We start from the raw sequence: 16,061 nt of genomic DNA on the forward strand, positions 1-16,061 counted from the left end.
GAGTGTGGAAAAACTCGGGCTAATGGGGAAAAATGGAGTTCACCAACTTTTATGAGCTCTAAAAACAGATACAGTGTAAACAAGTTTTCCCAAGGAAGGAACAGGATCTCATTTGTTCAGCTAGTCCCAGAAAGCCTTTAAGGTAAGGACAGACAGATGGCCTTTTGGGGCACCAGAAAGAGGCCATCCTAGTTCTCATTTTGTTTGATCTTCAGTCCACAGTCCTGTTTCTTCCATCTCTGCTCAGGCTGGAAAAAACCAATGTTATTTATCTATCGTCATTTTGGTCCAACAGAAAGCCATTCACTTGATTAAATGTGTGAACTCACGTATTAAGCCCTTTTTTAAAAATCATATATTAAATCCTTTTTTCCTTTAATCTTTTAAGAGAATTTTTTGGTATGCCTTAAAAACCTTGAAGACAGATGTTTTTAGCCTCATCTTAATTTCAGACTTTCCTTTTACATTTCAAGAAACTCTTAGAAGGTATGTAAAGCCTGAAGATAAATATGTTCCCTCCTGGTTCTTGTAGAAACACACATGCAAAGACAGGTCTTGCTCTCAAGAAGCATGTAATTTACTGCTGAGTCAGACTTTTATTTTTTTCTCCTTTACTTCTTAAAAATTTACACATGCAGACACAGTTATTACTTTACAAAGAAAATTGATAATAATCCCCTCCAGTTGTTGTAGGGCTTTAATTTATAAGGTCTGAGAGAGATGGCAGGATGTAAGTGGGCCTTCCTTAAGCATACACTTCTATTCTGTGATTTGAAATACAACATATGCAATTACTATTTTTTTATACCTGGTCTCATTTCAAGAAAGGAAATGTGGAATGTGTTTATCTTAGTGTGAGGAATTATAGGTCAGTATTTTATATCACAACATAGGGCAACTAATATTCCATTTAGTTTATTCTGAGCGCAATGAAGTGGGATCCTAAGCAGCGGGGGATAATCTTGCAAGGAGAATGTGAACTCCCAGTTTTCCTGCCTCTGAACGAGTCTCTTCTTTCTTAGGGCTGAGCCCAAAGTCTTCACGTGGCTGCTGAGCCAGCCCTTGCTTGCCATTCATTCTAGGCTCCTCTCCACCCAGCAATTTTTTTCCTGCAGTCATCTTTATGGCGGTCTTTTAGGTCTCCCCTCCAGCCCTTGTCTCATGTTGTTTACTGAGACTAGAGCCCTGAAATCGACTTGTAAACAGGCAAGAGCATTTTCCAGTGGTTAGTGCTGCATGAAGGTAAGGCAGGGGGGTACAGGGGACTGAATGCTAAAAGGGGTGTGGCAGCGGGGTCAGGCAATGGGGGACAGGTCAGCTCTGGAAGCAAAGATGCCTCAGGAGTGCTATTTGAGTTGCTCCTTTTCCAGCCAGCCTCTCCTCTGTGCAGAGCAGCTCAGGTAGAACACTACACTAGGGAATCCTCACTCTTATCAGGTGAGAAGATGCAAACGGGTGATCGCAGCACCACTCTGAAGCCAATTTGTATGACTTCATTACCACAAATGTCCACCTAGGAGCTCCAGAGGTAGGTTGTCATCACTGGAAGAGAGTGGACGAAAGGGAAAGGCTTTCCGGTAGAGGTAGGTTCGTATAATAAAACACAAAGGAGTACTAGCTACCATGACATGAGCACTTGCTTCATGGATCAGCTCATTTAATCTGGGAAGGAGTCTTTGAAGCCTATACTATTATTAGCCCCATTATACAGATGAGAAAACTGAGGCTTCAGGTGGTGTGGAAAATTGTGGAGCCAGGAATCAAAGCCCTGTTTTTTAACTCTAGCTCCCAGACCCTAGTCCATGCTGGCCTGACACATAGAGTACATGTTGAATAAGTGGCAGGTACAATTGCCATTATTTTTATTGTGGATGGGGTAGTCAGGACTATTTTGTGCATCCTGGCCTTGACACAAAACCTTTCTGAAAACACCTGGTAAGACAGTCACACACATGGAGGACACTCAGTGATGGCCACACTTCAGAAAAATTCCAATGATTGACTTTCTTGTCTCCTCTAGGTGAATCTCTGTTAATAGAATACCAAGACTACTAAATATTGTAGCGTGCTGCAGGCTCAGTGTCTTAAAGTCTGAGATAGCTTTCTGATTCTTAAATTTCTTTGGAGATATATTCATTCGTTCATTCATTCATTCATCCACTCAAATCCTATTGAGTATCTATTATGTGGCAGGCATTATTCAAAATACTAAGGATACAGCAGTGAATAAAACCAACCTCTGTCCTCAAGAGACAAGAGAGTCTAATGAAGAGCTAATATTCTAGAAAGACAAGGGAGGAACAAGTAGGTATAGAATATACCATCAGGGGTGGGTATAACGACTTTAGAAAGAAAAATAAAGAGTTAGGGAACAGATACTGACAAAGGGGGCTATTTCAGCTACTTTGATCATCTGAAAGAATACGAGAGAAAAACCAGGAACACGGGGTTTTGTTGCTGTTTGAAAAGGACACAAGATAGAAAGGGGTGGATGGTGTGTTACTGTTTGATAAAAAGGAAAAGTGTTAAAATGTCCTGTTCAGCAATGACAAATCCAGAGACCGGTTCTCTTTTACAAAGAAATCTCTGTCCATGGCTTTCAGATTGTCCGTGTTTGTGAGATGTGTGGGAGGCAGGTGAAGGTAGGGTGCCTCTCAGGGCCCCTGCCGGCTGGCGAGCATGGCAGGTCCGATATTGATGGCCTCCCCAGCCAAAATTGGCCCACGAGCCGACAAGTCCCCACACCTCTCGCCATTTAGGCTTTTGAATAGAAGCTTACACACAGCGGCAGGCTGAGCGAGTATTTAACAAAGAGGAAAAGCACAACCTGGAGGATGGCTCCTGAGCATTTTGCCAGCTCCCTGCAGTCTTGAGAGGCAGAAAAAAAAAAGTACAAATGCATCAAAAAGAAAGAAAAGGAAAAAAAAAAAAAAGAGGGTGGGAGAGAAAGTCTGAGGCCTTAAAAGGACTAGGATGCACGCACTTCATTTTCCTGGATTTCAGGGGAGTCTAATTTGGAAGGCAGATATAAAAACTTGGGGGCCCCACTTCGGGGAAAACTGTCAACAACTTCAGTGCGCTGTTAAGTTGGAACTGCCATCAAAGCAACAGCTGGGACCCAGATGCTGACTTTCAGAGAAATATCTTTGCTATCCCAGAGACTTGCCCTCTGAGTGCTGTGGAACTGGGAAGACGGATGTAAGCGCGGTTTCCCTTAAGAGCCTTCTGAGAGAAATTAAAGGAAGCTGCGAGGGCCTGGGAGTTGGGGCTGGGGAAGCTTCTGTCGGTGACAAGGCTGTGCAGAAAGGCAGGGGAAGGGAAAGAAGTTGGAAAGAAGAACAAGTTATTGGCAAGCAGTGAAAGAAAGAAGTTTCTTAGGAAAGACGTCGTTGGAGGCTCTCTGGGAGCTCCTGGGGTGGTGAGCCTCATACACCTGGCGTGGGAAACAGCCTGTGGGTGAGATGGGAACTTGGACTTGGTTTGAGTAAGTAATTCTACTGTATGAGCATCTGCTTTTGGGGTGGTTGTCCCAGACCCTGGAACAAGAATTGGAGTGTATGCAGCTCTTTTGGGACTATTTCTCAGGAAATGCCAATAAGGCAACTGGGAAGTGAGTCATAAAAGGGAAGGAAGCCAATAAGGGGTGTGTTGTCAAGCAGGTCTCCACGGTGGACAGCTGGAGCTTAACTGGGCTGGGGACCCTGGGTGCAGCGCCGAACACGCACCTCAGCATCACACCACCCAACTCAGAAGGAAGCTGGGTTTTTATCTTTGGTTAAGGGCTGCTCCTGGGGCAGGGAGGGTGGGCTCTAGCTTGCCCAGCGTGAATGAAAAGGATACATGCAGAGGTTTGCGTGGTCAGCGACCCTATAGCGGTATACTGTCACCCTCCCTTATCCGCACGCAATTGCACTCTCTGCAGGTTCAGTTACACACGGTCCTTTAAAAGCATCACATGGAAAATTCCAGAAAGAATTCATAAGTTTTAAATTGCACGGTGTTCTGAATAGCATGATGGAACCTTACGTTGTTTTCCTTGGGGTGAATTGTCCCCTTGTCTAGTGTAGCCACACTGCTTAAGTCCCTTTGTAGCCTTCTCAGCTATCGCATCGGCTGTCTTCATATCTCAGTGCTTGTGTCCAAGTTTACCTTTTCTTGGTTAATAACAGCTGCAAAGCACAAGAATAGTGATACTGGCAATTTGGATATGCCAACGAGAAGCTGTAAGGTGTTTTCTTTAAGTGAAATGGTAAAAGTTCTCGACTTAATAAAAATGAATTTTACACACACACACACACACACACACACACACGTGCACACGTGCTCACAGGGCGGGTGGCACTGTCCACGGTTTCAGATATCCACTGAGATTTTGGAACATCTCTCCCATGAATAGGGGGACCGCCATACTGAGTAATGATGGAGCACTTTAAGGACACTGTGATCTCTCTTCTGCTGTGGATTTTGTGGATATGAAAACTGAGGCACAAAGTATTGACATCTCTTTTCCATACCCTCTCATCTTGTTCGTGATGGGGCCACAGCAAACACAACTGATAACCCCCCTACTTGTGATGCATATTGTTAGTACTATTTTTAATGTGCTAAATTCAGTTTTCTTCTCTAAGTTCTTTACTTTTTTTTTTTAAGAGGCATTTCCAAATTTTTTAAAGGGTGGTTCTCATTATAGGTTAGCCAGGTCTAGCATTCTCTGAACTAATCCCACTCAACCCTTAACTTTTTTCCTCTGAAGTTCATCCCAGAAGGGAGGCCTGAGCTTAGGCATTATTTGAGCAAACGCACAAAGAACTCTAGAAAATACTGCTTTATCTCTGTTGCCAATCATATCCTGATCTGGTGCCTATGGTATAAAATGCAACAGTGCCCTTTTTCCCCACCTCCACCACCCCCCGTTCACCGACTTCCCTAACCCCAAAATGGTTTACTGTTAGTAAATAAGAGCAGTAAGGAGAAGGGTACCCTTTGTCATCAGCGGCTTTTTGCACAGCTTCTTTAGAAATTGCAAACCATAATGCCCAGCAGGTCCCAGAAGGTTCCCCTTCTCAGGGTCATATGGTGGGGAGGGCCTAACCAAGGCAGTGAGGGACACATTTGTCACATTTGTGACGGGCATATTCCCAGCTATGCTTTTCCTGGTTGGGGGAGAAAGGACTCACTGAAATACTTGGTAGACAGGGGAAAGCCTGAGAGCTTCCTAAAAAGGCAAAGCCATTTCATCAGAATAACAGTAACACAGTCGGCAGTTCTGAGTACTCTTCCCGGAATCCAGTGCAGTGCACTCTCTGGCCTCGGTTTTCTCAACTGTTAAATGAGGTGTTGGATCACATCTCTGAAGACAGTTCTTCGCTCTTCTCTGTCTGACTCATTTGAAACCCATAAAATACCTTTAATCACTTGAAATCATTTCCTTTGTCAAGATGCAACTCCTATTCCTTGCAAAACATTTAGAGCAGTCCTGTGGAAGTGTGAAATGTAGAAGGTGCTGGTCCTCAAACTGGTTGTTTCAGATTTTTGAGATGATAAGGACAGAAACTGAGAGTAGGTGTTTAGTAACATTAATAGCAATTTGATGTTGCCATGACACCCAAGTGGGATTCATTCTTCCTGTAATTCATGTCTACCGTGTTTCACCAAAGCCTCTGTCCTCAGTGAACAGGAGGCAAAACACCCGCATCTTTTTTTTTTCATTAAAAAATAAATAAATAGATTAGGAAGTGCCAATCTATAAACAATAAGGAAAAAATTTAAGTCACTTTTAATCCCACCATTCATCCTAAACCACTTTTGTGACCCTAGGGGATGAGAAGTTGAGGGAGATTTGCTTTTGTCTATACCTATGTATTTAGTGATTTTGTAGTTTTAATGACATGCGTTTCCTAAAATAAATATACTTTAAGAAGCAACATGAAAAATAGCTATGAAAGATATGTAATCTGGCCCCAGTAATTTTGCTGAAGTAGATTAACATCTCAGCCTCTGGATGACGAGCTGAGGGGGAAAAGTTGGTCTTGAAAACCAACTTTTTGCCAGTTGCCTGTTCTGCTCGATTCTCTGGGACAGTCTGGGCTTCAGCAGATGAGGTTCTGTCCCAGGAAGGGCCATTGGGCCCACTTGGCTGGCAGAGGCTCCCTGTCCTCCCACCACCTCTACAAGGGTTCAGGCTTCTACCCAGCTGTCTGTGGCCACCCCCTCCCACTACATCACTGTAAATGTCCGTGGTATTCTGAGGGACTCTTGAGAAGAACCGAGGAGCAGTCAGGAAATGGCCTCTAGTATAATGTCTGTTAATGGTCATCCCCCACATTCTAATGGAGCCCCCAAAACAGCATTGCCTTCTTAGCCACAGAAGGAGAAAAAGGAAAGGCAGGGCCAAAGATGCTTTGCATGACCCCCACAATTGAAAATTAAGCTGGTGACTGAGAGGCAAATGGACACACACAAACATCAGGTCATCTTTATACACACGATAGGGCATGCTAAGAAAATTGGCGGAGTAGGATGTTCCAAGTGAGGGAGGAAAGTGAAGAAAGAGGAACTGCAAAAATTCATAATAAGAGAAAAAGCAAGCTTAATGTTTGAGAAAATATATATTATATAAAAAAGAAATTTTCTCAGAGTCGAAGAAATGTCAGCTTAAAACACACATGTGCTTTAAATCCTCTTCCTCATTCATAACTCGAAAGACTACTTCAGTATTAAATGGTTGAAGTTTGCCAGTTTGGGTCAAACGACGATCGCCCCAGACTTGTCTATTTTAAACTTAGAAGTAGGCAGGAGATTCAGCGATTCATACTCTCCCAGTGTGGCTCAGAGAGTCAGCCCCTTTGGCAGCCCCTTTCAGGCTCCCCTTGCCCTTCCTTCCCTAGGCAATTTCCCACAGTCAAAGATGGAGCAGACCTCATACCCCTTGGGAATGCTAGGGAATCTCACAGCTTGCCAAGGTTTAAGGAAAAGTAGGAAGAAACGCAGTTAAAATTCTCTTTGCTCTGGGAAAGGAGTACTGCCTTTATCTCCTTTTCCACAGAAGCCTTCATTACTTTTTCTTAAGCAGAAAACACTTCCCTACCTGCTGCCCAGTGCCATCTTCTCTCTTCCCTATGGACCCCATAGAACTTCCCATCGAAGTAACTGCTGTGGTTTTTGTGACTTTGAAGACTATGACTTCAAGTGAAATAAATTTTCCCTGGGTTATAATCTCAATGATGGAGACTTTTTCTTTGTTCTCAAGGACTCTCAGCCATGACATCAAAACCTGGGATTGATTTTGATCCCAGCATTTTCTTCCCTGATTGCGGTCACCGCCACCCTCTTTCTGAGCATTGTGCTGTGGGAATTGTTGATGGGTTAGTATTTTCATTTTCTCCAGAGAAGAGGCCATATCAAGGCTTCCTTAGGGTGGCTGTGCAACTGTTCAGATGGTGAGAGACTGACCTTGGGAGAAAGAAGAAAGTACTTCCTAGATAGCTGTCTTAGGCTAGCTTTACCAGAGGTAGAGCCTAACACAAAACTATTTATGTAATTACCTGGTGAGAATAAGGTCTCATGAAAGTAGGTGAGGGAAGCAGGAAGGGAAGGAGCTCACAAACCTGTCATTTCGAGAGAGGTCCAGCCTCAGCCTGATCTTGTGGGGAGCTCTGGGCATGAATTGCCTGGGTTATCTCCCTCAGAGGCAAGAGGGTTAGACTCGTAAAACTCCCACCTTAATTTGTCATTTGATATAGGCTTCCCCTGGGGGTGAGGCTGTTATGTTCTTGAAATGTCCAAAGTAGGCAGCTCCCATTAGCCAAGGGAAATCCTCCAGAGAAGGGTAAAGATGTGAGCCCTTAGGACTCAATGCCTGCAGCAGGCAGCTGGAGTCTGGCGCTCTCAGCTTGGTAGAGGGGTCTGGGCAGGGGACCAACCACACCAACCACAGCAGCTAAACCAGTTGGAAACGGAGAATCAGTGGACTGATACATTATCTAAGGAGCAAGTTAGATGATATACAGATCCTATCGTAGTATAGTATAGTATAGTATAGTATAGTATAGTGTAGTAAACCTACCTCAAGGCATGGCACTAAGAGGGCATCATGTTATTTGAATAGATTGGATTACAAGGTAACTCTGGAGGGTACATGGGCATCATTCAATGCAGCTCCTTCATCTTGTACAAGAGGAGAGTTAGGTCAGAATAAACCCTTATTGGAAACCAATTCTGATTTTCAGTCCTTTGCTTTTGCTTGAATTCAAACTAACTCATATTTATCGAAAGCGTACTATGTACAAGGCACAATTTTAGGCACTGGGTGGGCAGTTGCAAGACACAAAACAGCTTCAGCCTTGGGACCTCTACAGTTTGGTAGAAGGAAAGAGAATGGAAGAAAGAAATAAGAATAGCATGCAAATCAAAATTCAGATCTCCCCCCAAAGCAGTATGGGTTACGTGCTGTGCTCATCTCGATGTCATGAGAGGCCTTCATTCCAAATTTCTCTGTTTTTCAAACTATGTAAACAGAAAACATCCTGCTCTACTTGGGTGAGGCTGAAAAAGATAAGTATGCAAGTAGGTTCTGGGAAAGGGGGGAAAACCCAAATAAACAAACAAGAACAAGCCATCCCTTTTCAGAATGTCATTTTGCCTGGAAAGCTTCTTCAGTTCTTAGCCTGGGAGGGCAAATGAGTGAGTTTTACTCATTAAATGGGATTATTTTAAAGCTATAGGTCAAAGGTCTTATTTCCTTGAGAGAAAAATGTTGAATCCAGCCCACTCTCCCCTATTAGCTCAAACATATTTTAATACTGGAATGTTTCCTTTTAAATTGTCCTGGGCCTCCCTGACATGTCTGTTAGTCCACCCACTTGAATTAGTCTGCTCTGTTCATATTCAACCAAAAGGCCTGCATTGCTACTTTGGACAAAATCTATTATTCATTCATTCACCCATTCTTTCATTCATTCAGTCAGTCACCAAACATTTACTGAGAGCCTATTATTGTATAGGAGGCTCTCTAACAGGTGCTGAGAATACAAAAGTGAACAAGGAACTCTGAATCTGCCCTCAAATGTTCACAGTCTAGTTGGGTGAGACAAATAAGCAGGCGATCATATTAAAATATAACACATGCTACACTAGAGCTCTGCCCAGGACATCTGACCAGAAATGACATGGGGGATATTCAAGGAGGTTTCTATAAAGAAATTGAACTTAGTTGAAACCTGAAGCCTTAGTGAAGCATTACATCATCTTCTATTATTTTCTTTATAGCATGTCTCATTGAAGGAACATTACTTTTTAAAATTTTGTTTGTTAATGTTATTAAAGTCTCTGCACTGTTATCTTACAGCATTTTGTAAACTTTTTTTCCCCATCATTGCTATTCTAAGGAGCCTTTGTAGACATTTTTTTCTTAATTATTAATTCCTATGGATGTATACCTAATATAAATTCATCATTTTAACCATTTTTAAGCGTACAATTCACTAGCATTAAGTACATTCACAATGTGGTGCAACCACGACCATCGTTCATTTCCAGAATGTTTTTACCTTCTCCAGCTGAAGCTGTGTGACCCACTAGACACACTGGATCTCTTCAACCTGGCAACCACTCTTCTATGTTCTGTCTCTGTGAATGAGTCTATTCTACGTACCTCATATAAGTGGAGTCACACAATATTTTTCTTTTTCTGACTGGCTAATTTCACTTAGCATAACTTGTTCAAGGTTCATCCATGTTGTAGCAAGTGTCAGAATTTCATCCCTTTCTAGGCCAAATATTGCCATGAACTCTATCTACCACCATGTATGAAATCTATTTATGTGCTATGGACCCTTGTAGGGCTACAAAGCACTCTGATAGGTAAGACTGTTTCCACCTTCCATGTTTTGCTCCATTGGGGCAACATTATCCCATTGAGAATGCCTGTATTAAAATGTAAGCCTGGTGACCTTGCTGGTTTTGCTGTCCACTCTGTCCCCAGCTGTTAGCTCAACACCTGGCACATTACAAACACTCAATGATCATTCGTGGAATACTTCTCAAGCTCCCTCCACAACCACTCCTTCCTTCTTGTTTTAATCCATGATGCGCTCAGAGCAGTCATGGATATACTTGGACACTCAGTGCCTTCCAGCCAGACCTCCCAATATGCTCATGTGTGTTGGCTGCACACACCCTCCTCAATGGCCTTGTGTTTGTCTGCTTTCTTAACAGAGGTGAAAGATTATGAGCCTCCATTTGGTTCCAAGGTGCGGGAGCATCCTTGTGTCGAAAGCATGAAGGATAATGTTTTGAGAGATCGGGGACGACCAGAAATTCCCAGTTCCTGGCTCAACCACCAGGTAAGGCATGACTGTTAGGGGGGGGGGGGGCATCTGAGATAACCTCTTAGGCAGGAGAGGATTCTGGGCTATTGGGCTTCAGTCTGAGCGCAAGTTCCATTGTGTTCTGTGATCCGATTAGGTTTTGTTTATAAGACAAATTTCAATAAAGTTGGGCTGACCCTGTTTTGTTAATTTCCAACTGGCAGGTAGATGCTACATTCAAAGAGAGCTCACAAATAATTGTTTACAGGGCACTTGTCACATTGTGCAAGCCCGCTTGGTTCCAGTTAAAATATTTTGTTTGCATCCTCTGCCACTTACTCCCAGACCTTTTCATAGGGAGTTTATGTTTTGTTCCCTTCTGGGTTCCAAATGTTTTCTTCTGGAAATTTTCAGCTGTAGAAGGAAATACTTAGCAGAGAGAAATGAGCAGAGTGTATCAGCCAGATGCACTGAGAGGTGACTGTCGTGTGCTCAGGGCCGTGGGTGGGCGTGTTGTGCAGGCTGGGCGCACAGAGCTGAGAAAAAGGGCCCCAGTTTCCCAGTCTGGAATGAGAGGGAGCAAAGAAGAGCAAAATGCGAATAAACAACAGAGACTCTGTCTGTTGGGAACATCCTAATGGCTCCTTTTTTTTTTTTTTTTTCTTTTCAAAAAATGGTGGGTAAACCCATCCATAGCTGGGCTGTAGTTCCTGACATACAAGGAGACCTATCCAAATTCTCTGAGGGCATTAGGATGAGGGCAGTAGTCAGAGAAAAAGAACAAAGTGATAGGTCAAGAGAACAAGGGGACCGTGACACACCCTGGAAAGAGCCGTGAATGAAGCACGAGAGGGACCAGTGACCCACTGTGTCAATGACAGAACCGTCCTTTCTGCCACGGAAAACCTTCTGTTGTCTCCATTGGGCGAATTCCATTACACAGTGGAGGCTGGGGCTAAGTCATAGGTTTTCCTGAAAGCGAGGCAAATCCAGATAAGGAACAGAAACAAGGAATCAGGCATGACCGGGAAGACAGATAGAGCAGGCAGCCTGGCCTGTGCCGGTCCTGGCCTGGAGCCATTTCCAAGGACAAAACCTCATAAAGTCGGGGAGCACGTGACTCTGGCTATGGTAGCCCAGGGTTTCCCCGGGCTTTCTGGCAAGGTCTCTTTGACCCTGACAACCAAGAGTGTTTTGCATTAACTGTGAAATCAGTAGGCACTAGAGTTGTTTCTTTCAAACTCAGTTGCCTCCTAAGCTGTACAGGTCTTATAATGAAGCCATTATTCATGATGATAAAATTCTGGAAAGAATTTGCATAATACATTTTTTCTCTTAATGAGATTTGTTGCCCTATTGATTTCAAGTTAATGCTTAATATTTAATTTAATTTACTGCCTGTAATTACAGTGTCAGAATAAAATAAATGTTACTTGTGTACCAACAATAACACTCCACTCTTAACAGGGCCATCAATCAATACCGTCAATTAGGTGAATTACACAATTAATTCAACATCATGCATGTGATCACTCACAGGGCAGGAAGGGAGGGAGAGAGGCTCCTATGTGTGTTAGGAAAGTTATAAGTACGGGGAGAGCGCTGGTTCTCAGGGCAACGTTGGGATTCATCTATTCCACCAGGCCCACCGGTGTGGGAGGTCACCATAGATGACAACAGGGAGCCTCAGCTTGTCAGGAAGGCTATCTATTTAACTCCTGCCTGCTCTACTTTTCCAAAGGACTTAGGATGATAGCAAAAGTATTTGCAATGCAAAATAAACCTTCAGGCCCTCAAAGGAGACCCATGCCCCAGTACTGGGCAGGATCTCCTGGCTGGGCCTTGTGAACGGGGCCATTATGGGGTTCGGTTGAACCCGCTGAAAAGGCCTGGAGTCAAGCAGGTCTGATGTACAAAGGCAACTGTGTCACAAGGTCCAGACTGATGTTGGAGAGGAGCGGGGCAGAGCAGAGAGCATTTGCTACCAAAACCTTTGGACATCACAAAATAAAAACCAGACTCATGCCTGGACTTTCTTCTGACTGGGGTATTTGGTCCCGTTAAAATATGTGTATGTGGTTCCAACTATAAGACATTGTGGGAAAGGCAAAACCACAGAGACTGTACAAAGATCAGCGGTTGCCAGGGACTTGGGGGAAGGGGTGACCAGGTGGAGCACATGGGATTTGTAGGGCAGTGCACTCACCCTTGGGATACTGTAGTGGTGGATACATGTCATACGTCGTACATTTGTCAAACCTGTAGCATCTACTGTCATGTAAACTGTGGACTCTGGTTGATATGTACCCCAGAGATGCAAGATGTTGATGTGAGGGGGATTGGGTGGTGGCAGGGGGCGTGGAAATGCTCTGTTCTTCCCTCTCAGTTTTGCTGTGACCCTAAAAATGCCCTAAGCAATAAATGCTAAAACTGGTCTAACAGGTGGAAAGGTACAAAAGGGACTTTTCAGGTCCTGGAGATGCTGCTGTATCCCAGAGGCCTACTGGCAGGTCCTTGTGCTGTCTCTCCATTTCACGACTTACTGTGATCAAAAAGTACCAGAGTGAATTGGTAGGGCAGATTTCCAGGGCCGTGCAGAGCCACCTGCGCAGCCTCCTCTGCCCACACGCCACTGGCTGGTTTCATGGCGTGAGCACTCCATCAGTGTGTGTTCAGTGCACCGGGCCCACGCTGCAGGACCAAGGTCAGCAGACCACCTTGCCCTCCGCGGAGCCCACCAACTCACGTTGCCTGTGGACCTCTCTTCCTCTGCAGGGCATCCAGATGGTGTGTGAGACTCTGACTGAGTGCTGGGACCACGACCCAGAAGCCCGTCTCACGGCCCAGTGTGTGGCGGAGCGCTTCGGTGAGCTGGAGCACCTGGACAGTCTCTCGGGGAGGAGCTGCTCCGAGGAGAAGATTCCCGAAGATTGCTCCCTGGGCACGACCAAATAGCTCTTCCAGGGCAGGCTGGGCCAAGTCCAGAGAGGCCGCCCCTGTCGCCAAAGAACAGAGGCAGCAGGAAGCTGCCCCTAAACCAACGGATGCTTCCTGGAATACCAGCGTTCACTCCCCTCCCTGTGGGCTGTGAGACTGAGCAGAAACAACGGTGGCAGGGAGTGGGTGACATGAAGCATTCTGTGCCTTTGACGTTGTCATAGGATAAGCTGTGTTAGCAGTTCCTCAGGAAATGAGATTGATCTTTACAATAGCTAATAACATTTGCACTTTATTAATGCCTGTATATAAATATGGAATAGCTATGTTTTATATATATATCTATATATGTCTATATCTATATATATAGCCATACTCTGGAAAGAGACAAAGAAAAAGATCAAATATTCCCAGGAAATTGGTTTGATTGGAGAGCTCCAGAGCTGAGCGCAGAAGAAGGGATCCATGACAATGTTAGCGCTTGACAATCACACATGGGATGGTGGTTCTCTGCCTACATGAGGACGCACTTTGCATTAGGAGAGGCTCCGGGCCTCAGTCTGCTATGGCCACTTTGCACTTGCTTTTGCAATGTAATTCCATGCATGGGGGTCCTCATCTGGCCATGGAGCTATTTATAGTCACATTGTTTGGGGACCAGATTCTGGTGTTTCTTGTGTGCTGTTGTTTCTTTGGGACTGTTCATTTGAGCTTCAAGCCCCACATTGGCTTGTGAACCACCTTCCTCAGCTAGCTCAGAAACTTTGCCCCATCTCTAATAGTTTCAACGTTTTGAGCCCCATCTTTTCCTTCATAGGCTGCAGAAAAATTAGGACAAATTTTCTTATCCATCAAATTGCCACGCCTTCTACTAATAAGATATATATATATATATATATTTCCTCCTTACACTTACGTAACTCTTGTTTACTCCAAGGCCTTCTCCCTTTTCTAAAAAGGATCAAATCTATCCAGGGTTACTTGTGTTTAGTTTTTCAGCATGCTTGGTTTGAGTTTCTAGCTTTCTCAGCAAAACCAACACGTTCCATCTTCCGGGCTCCTGAACGCTCAGGTCTGTTTTGGCCTAGAGGAAAGGCTTTGAGCTGTATGATGCTGCCACAGTCAGGAGTGTTCTGTCAGGCACTCTGAGTGTGTATTTGCTTGGCCAGCACTGCATTTAACAAATGTGAGCCACTTTTTAAACATATGGAGATCCCCTCCCCCCACCCCTCTCTCTCTCACACGTGCACGTGCGCACGCGCGCGCACACACACACACACACACACAAATCTGGATCCTTATGTGAGAACAGAGAGCAGATGGTTTCCAGTTCTCTCTAACCCACATCATTCGTAAAATGAAGGTGTGGACGCACTTACAAAGCTGCTTCACTTGTTACCGTAAACATTTCTGTTTTCTGCCCACCCTGACCCCATTCTGGGAATTAAACCTTCCCCTAACCAATGTCCCTTGTAAGAAATGTACATTCAACGGGTCATTCTGTGGCTGTATAATACAACGTCGATCCCTTTCCCCTCCCCAGTCTGGTGTTAAGATTTGAAATTGGCCTTTTGTTTGGTTTGTTTTGTTTAACTAAAGGGGACTTCCTCTAAGAGGTCCTGGTTAACCCAGGTCTCTTTTATCTATATATTAAGAATTTCCCCTCTGTATTAGGAAAGGGATCTTGTTCCTCCAAGAAGCATGCTTCACGATTACCGGTCTCTCCATAGTTCCAGCCTCCCTAGCCCTTGCAGAATTTCCTAGTGAGGATCTGAGTGTGGAACACAGTTCTATTTACAGTTGGCAAATCTGCGTCCACATGGACAAGAACAAAGAATGAGCTTTAATACTCCATAGGAAACTTGTTCACCCACAAACAAGTGTTAATGCTGCAAATAATCTCTTTTTTTAAATACATTTTTGAAGCTACTCATTTTCAGCCAAAGAAGAATAGTAGAGAAGGACTAGCAGAGGGCAAATCAGCTCTGTTTGGCTCTTGGAAGATCTCATCTCATTGGCGTTTGGCCGGACATGCTGAAGTTTGGGATTAGGTGGACTTTCTAGGCACCCTGCCCTGTGGGGGTGGGCTGAGAGGGTTAAGGACAGGTTGGCGGCAACACCATGAAGTGCCCAGAAATTCTGTGCACTTTTAAGGCCATTGACACCATCCCAACAGCTGTTGCTCATTGACCTCTAGTGGTGACTTTCTAGAATGCTGGTCCATTAATGATTTCAGAGGAGCTTTGTCACTTCTGGGTGACAGTCAGCATAAACTGGAATGTAGTATCAGATGATACTGTGGCTTTTTCTGTTTTCTTATTCAAGAAAAAGACCAAGGAATAACCTGTAGTTCCTTAAAAACTGACTTTTTTTTACTACTATACATAAAGGGAAAGTTTTATTCTTTTATGGAACACTTCAGCCATACTCATGTATTAAACTAGGAATGTGAATGCTATATACTCTTTTTATATCAAATGTCTCAAGCACTTATTTTCATACTGTGCATCATTTGTCTTTTATATAAATAAAATGTTTATTAGATCGAATAAAGCAAAAATACTCAGGTCAGCTTCTTGCCTCCTGTTCCTATTCATAAAAGCGAAGCCCCTTTGCCCCACTTGGTTATTTGGCAATTTATGTAGAAAAATATCATGAGACAAATATGCTTCAATTTTTCCATTCTCATTGTCTTCCACTGACAGTCTCAGGTTCATTTTTTTTTTAAGCATTCATAGAAGTTCAATAATGAGATATAACAGACGCTAGGGATGGTGGGCCCCTTATCCCAGGGCCCTGGCAGGGTCCCTCTGTATC

The 16,061-nt window shown here is 44.0% G+C and overlaps 1 protein-coding gene across 1 annotated transcript in view; it reads left to right on the forward strand.

The window, feature by feature from the left end:
* Nucleotides 1–14,131, forward strand: part of TGFBR2 (transforming growth factor beta receptor 2) — a 79,513-nt gene extending 65,382 nt beyond the window's left edge. Inside the window, exons 6-7 of the mRNA XM_090284420.1 lie at nucleotides 10,216–10,343; nucleotides 13,083–14,131. Of these exons, the coding sequence (XP_090140546.1) occupies nucleotides 10,216–10,343; nucleotides 13,083–13,262 (308 nt within the window). The 3' untranslated portion in view covers nucleotides 13,263–14,131. The remainder of the gene's footprint in view (nucleotides 1–10,215; nucleotides 10,344–13,082) is intronic.
* Nucleotides 14,132–16,061: the final 1,930 nt, after the last annotated feature.

Source organism: Furipterus horrens, unplaced genomic scaffold (assembly GCF_987537825.1).
Source record: "Furipterus horrens unplaced genomic scaffold, mFurHor1.1.pri manual_scaffold_7, whole genome shotgun sequence".
Lineage (NCBI taxonomy): Eukaryota > Metazoa > Chordata > Mammalia > Chiroptera > Furipteridae > Furipterus > Furipterus horrens.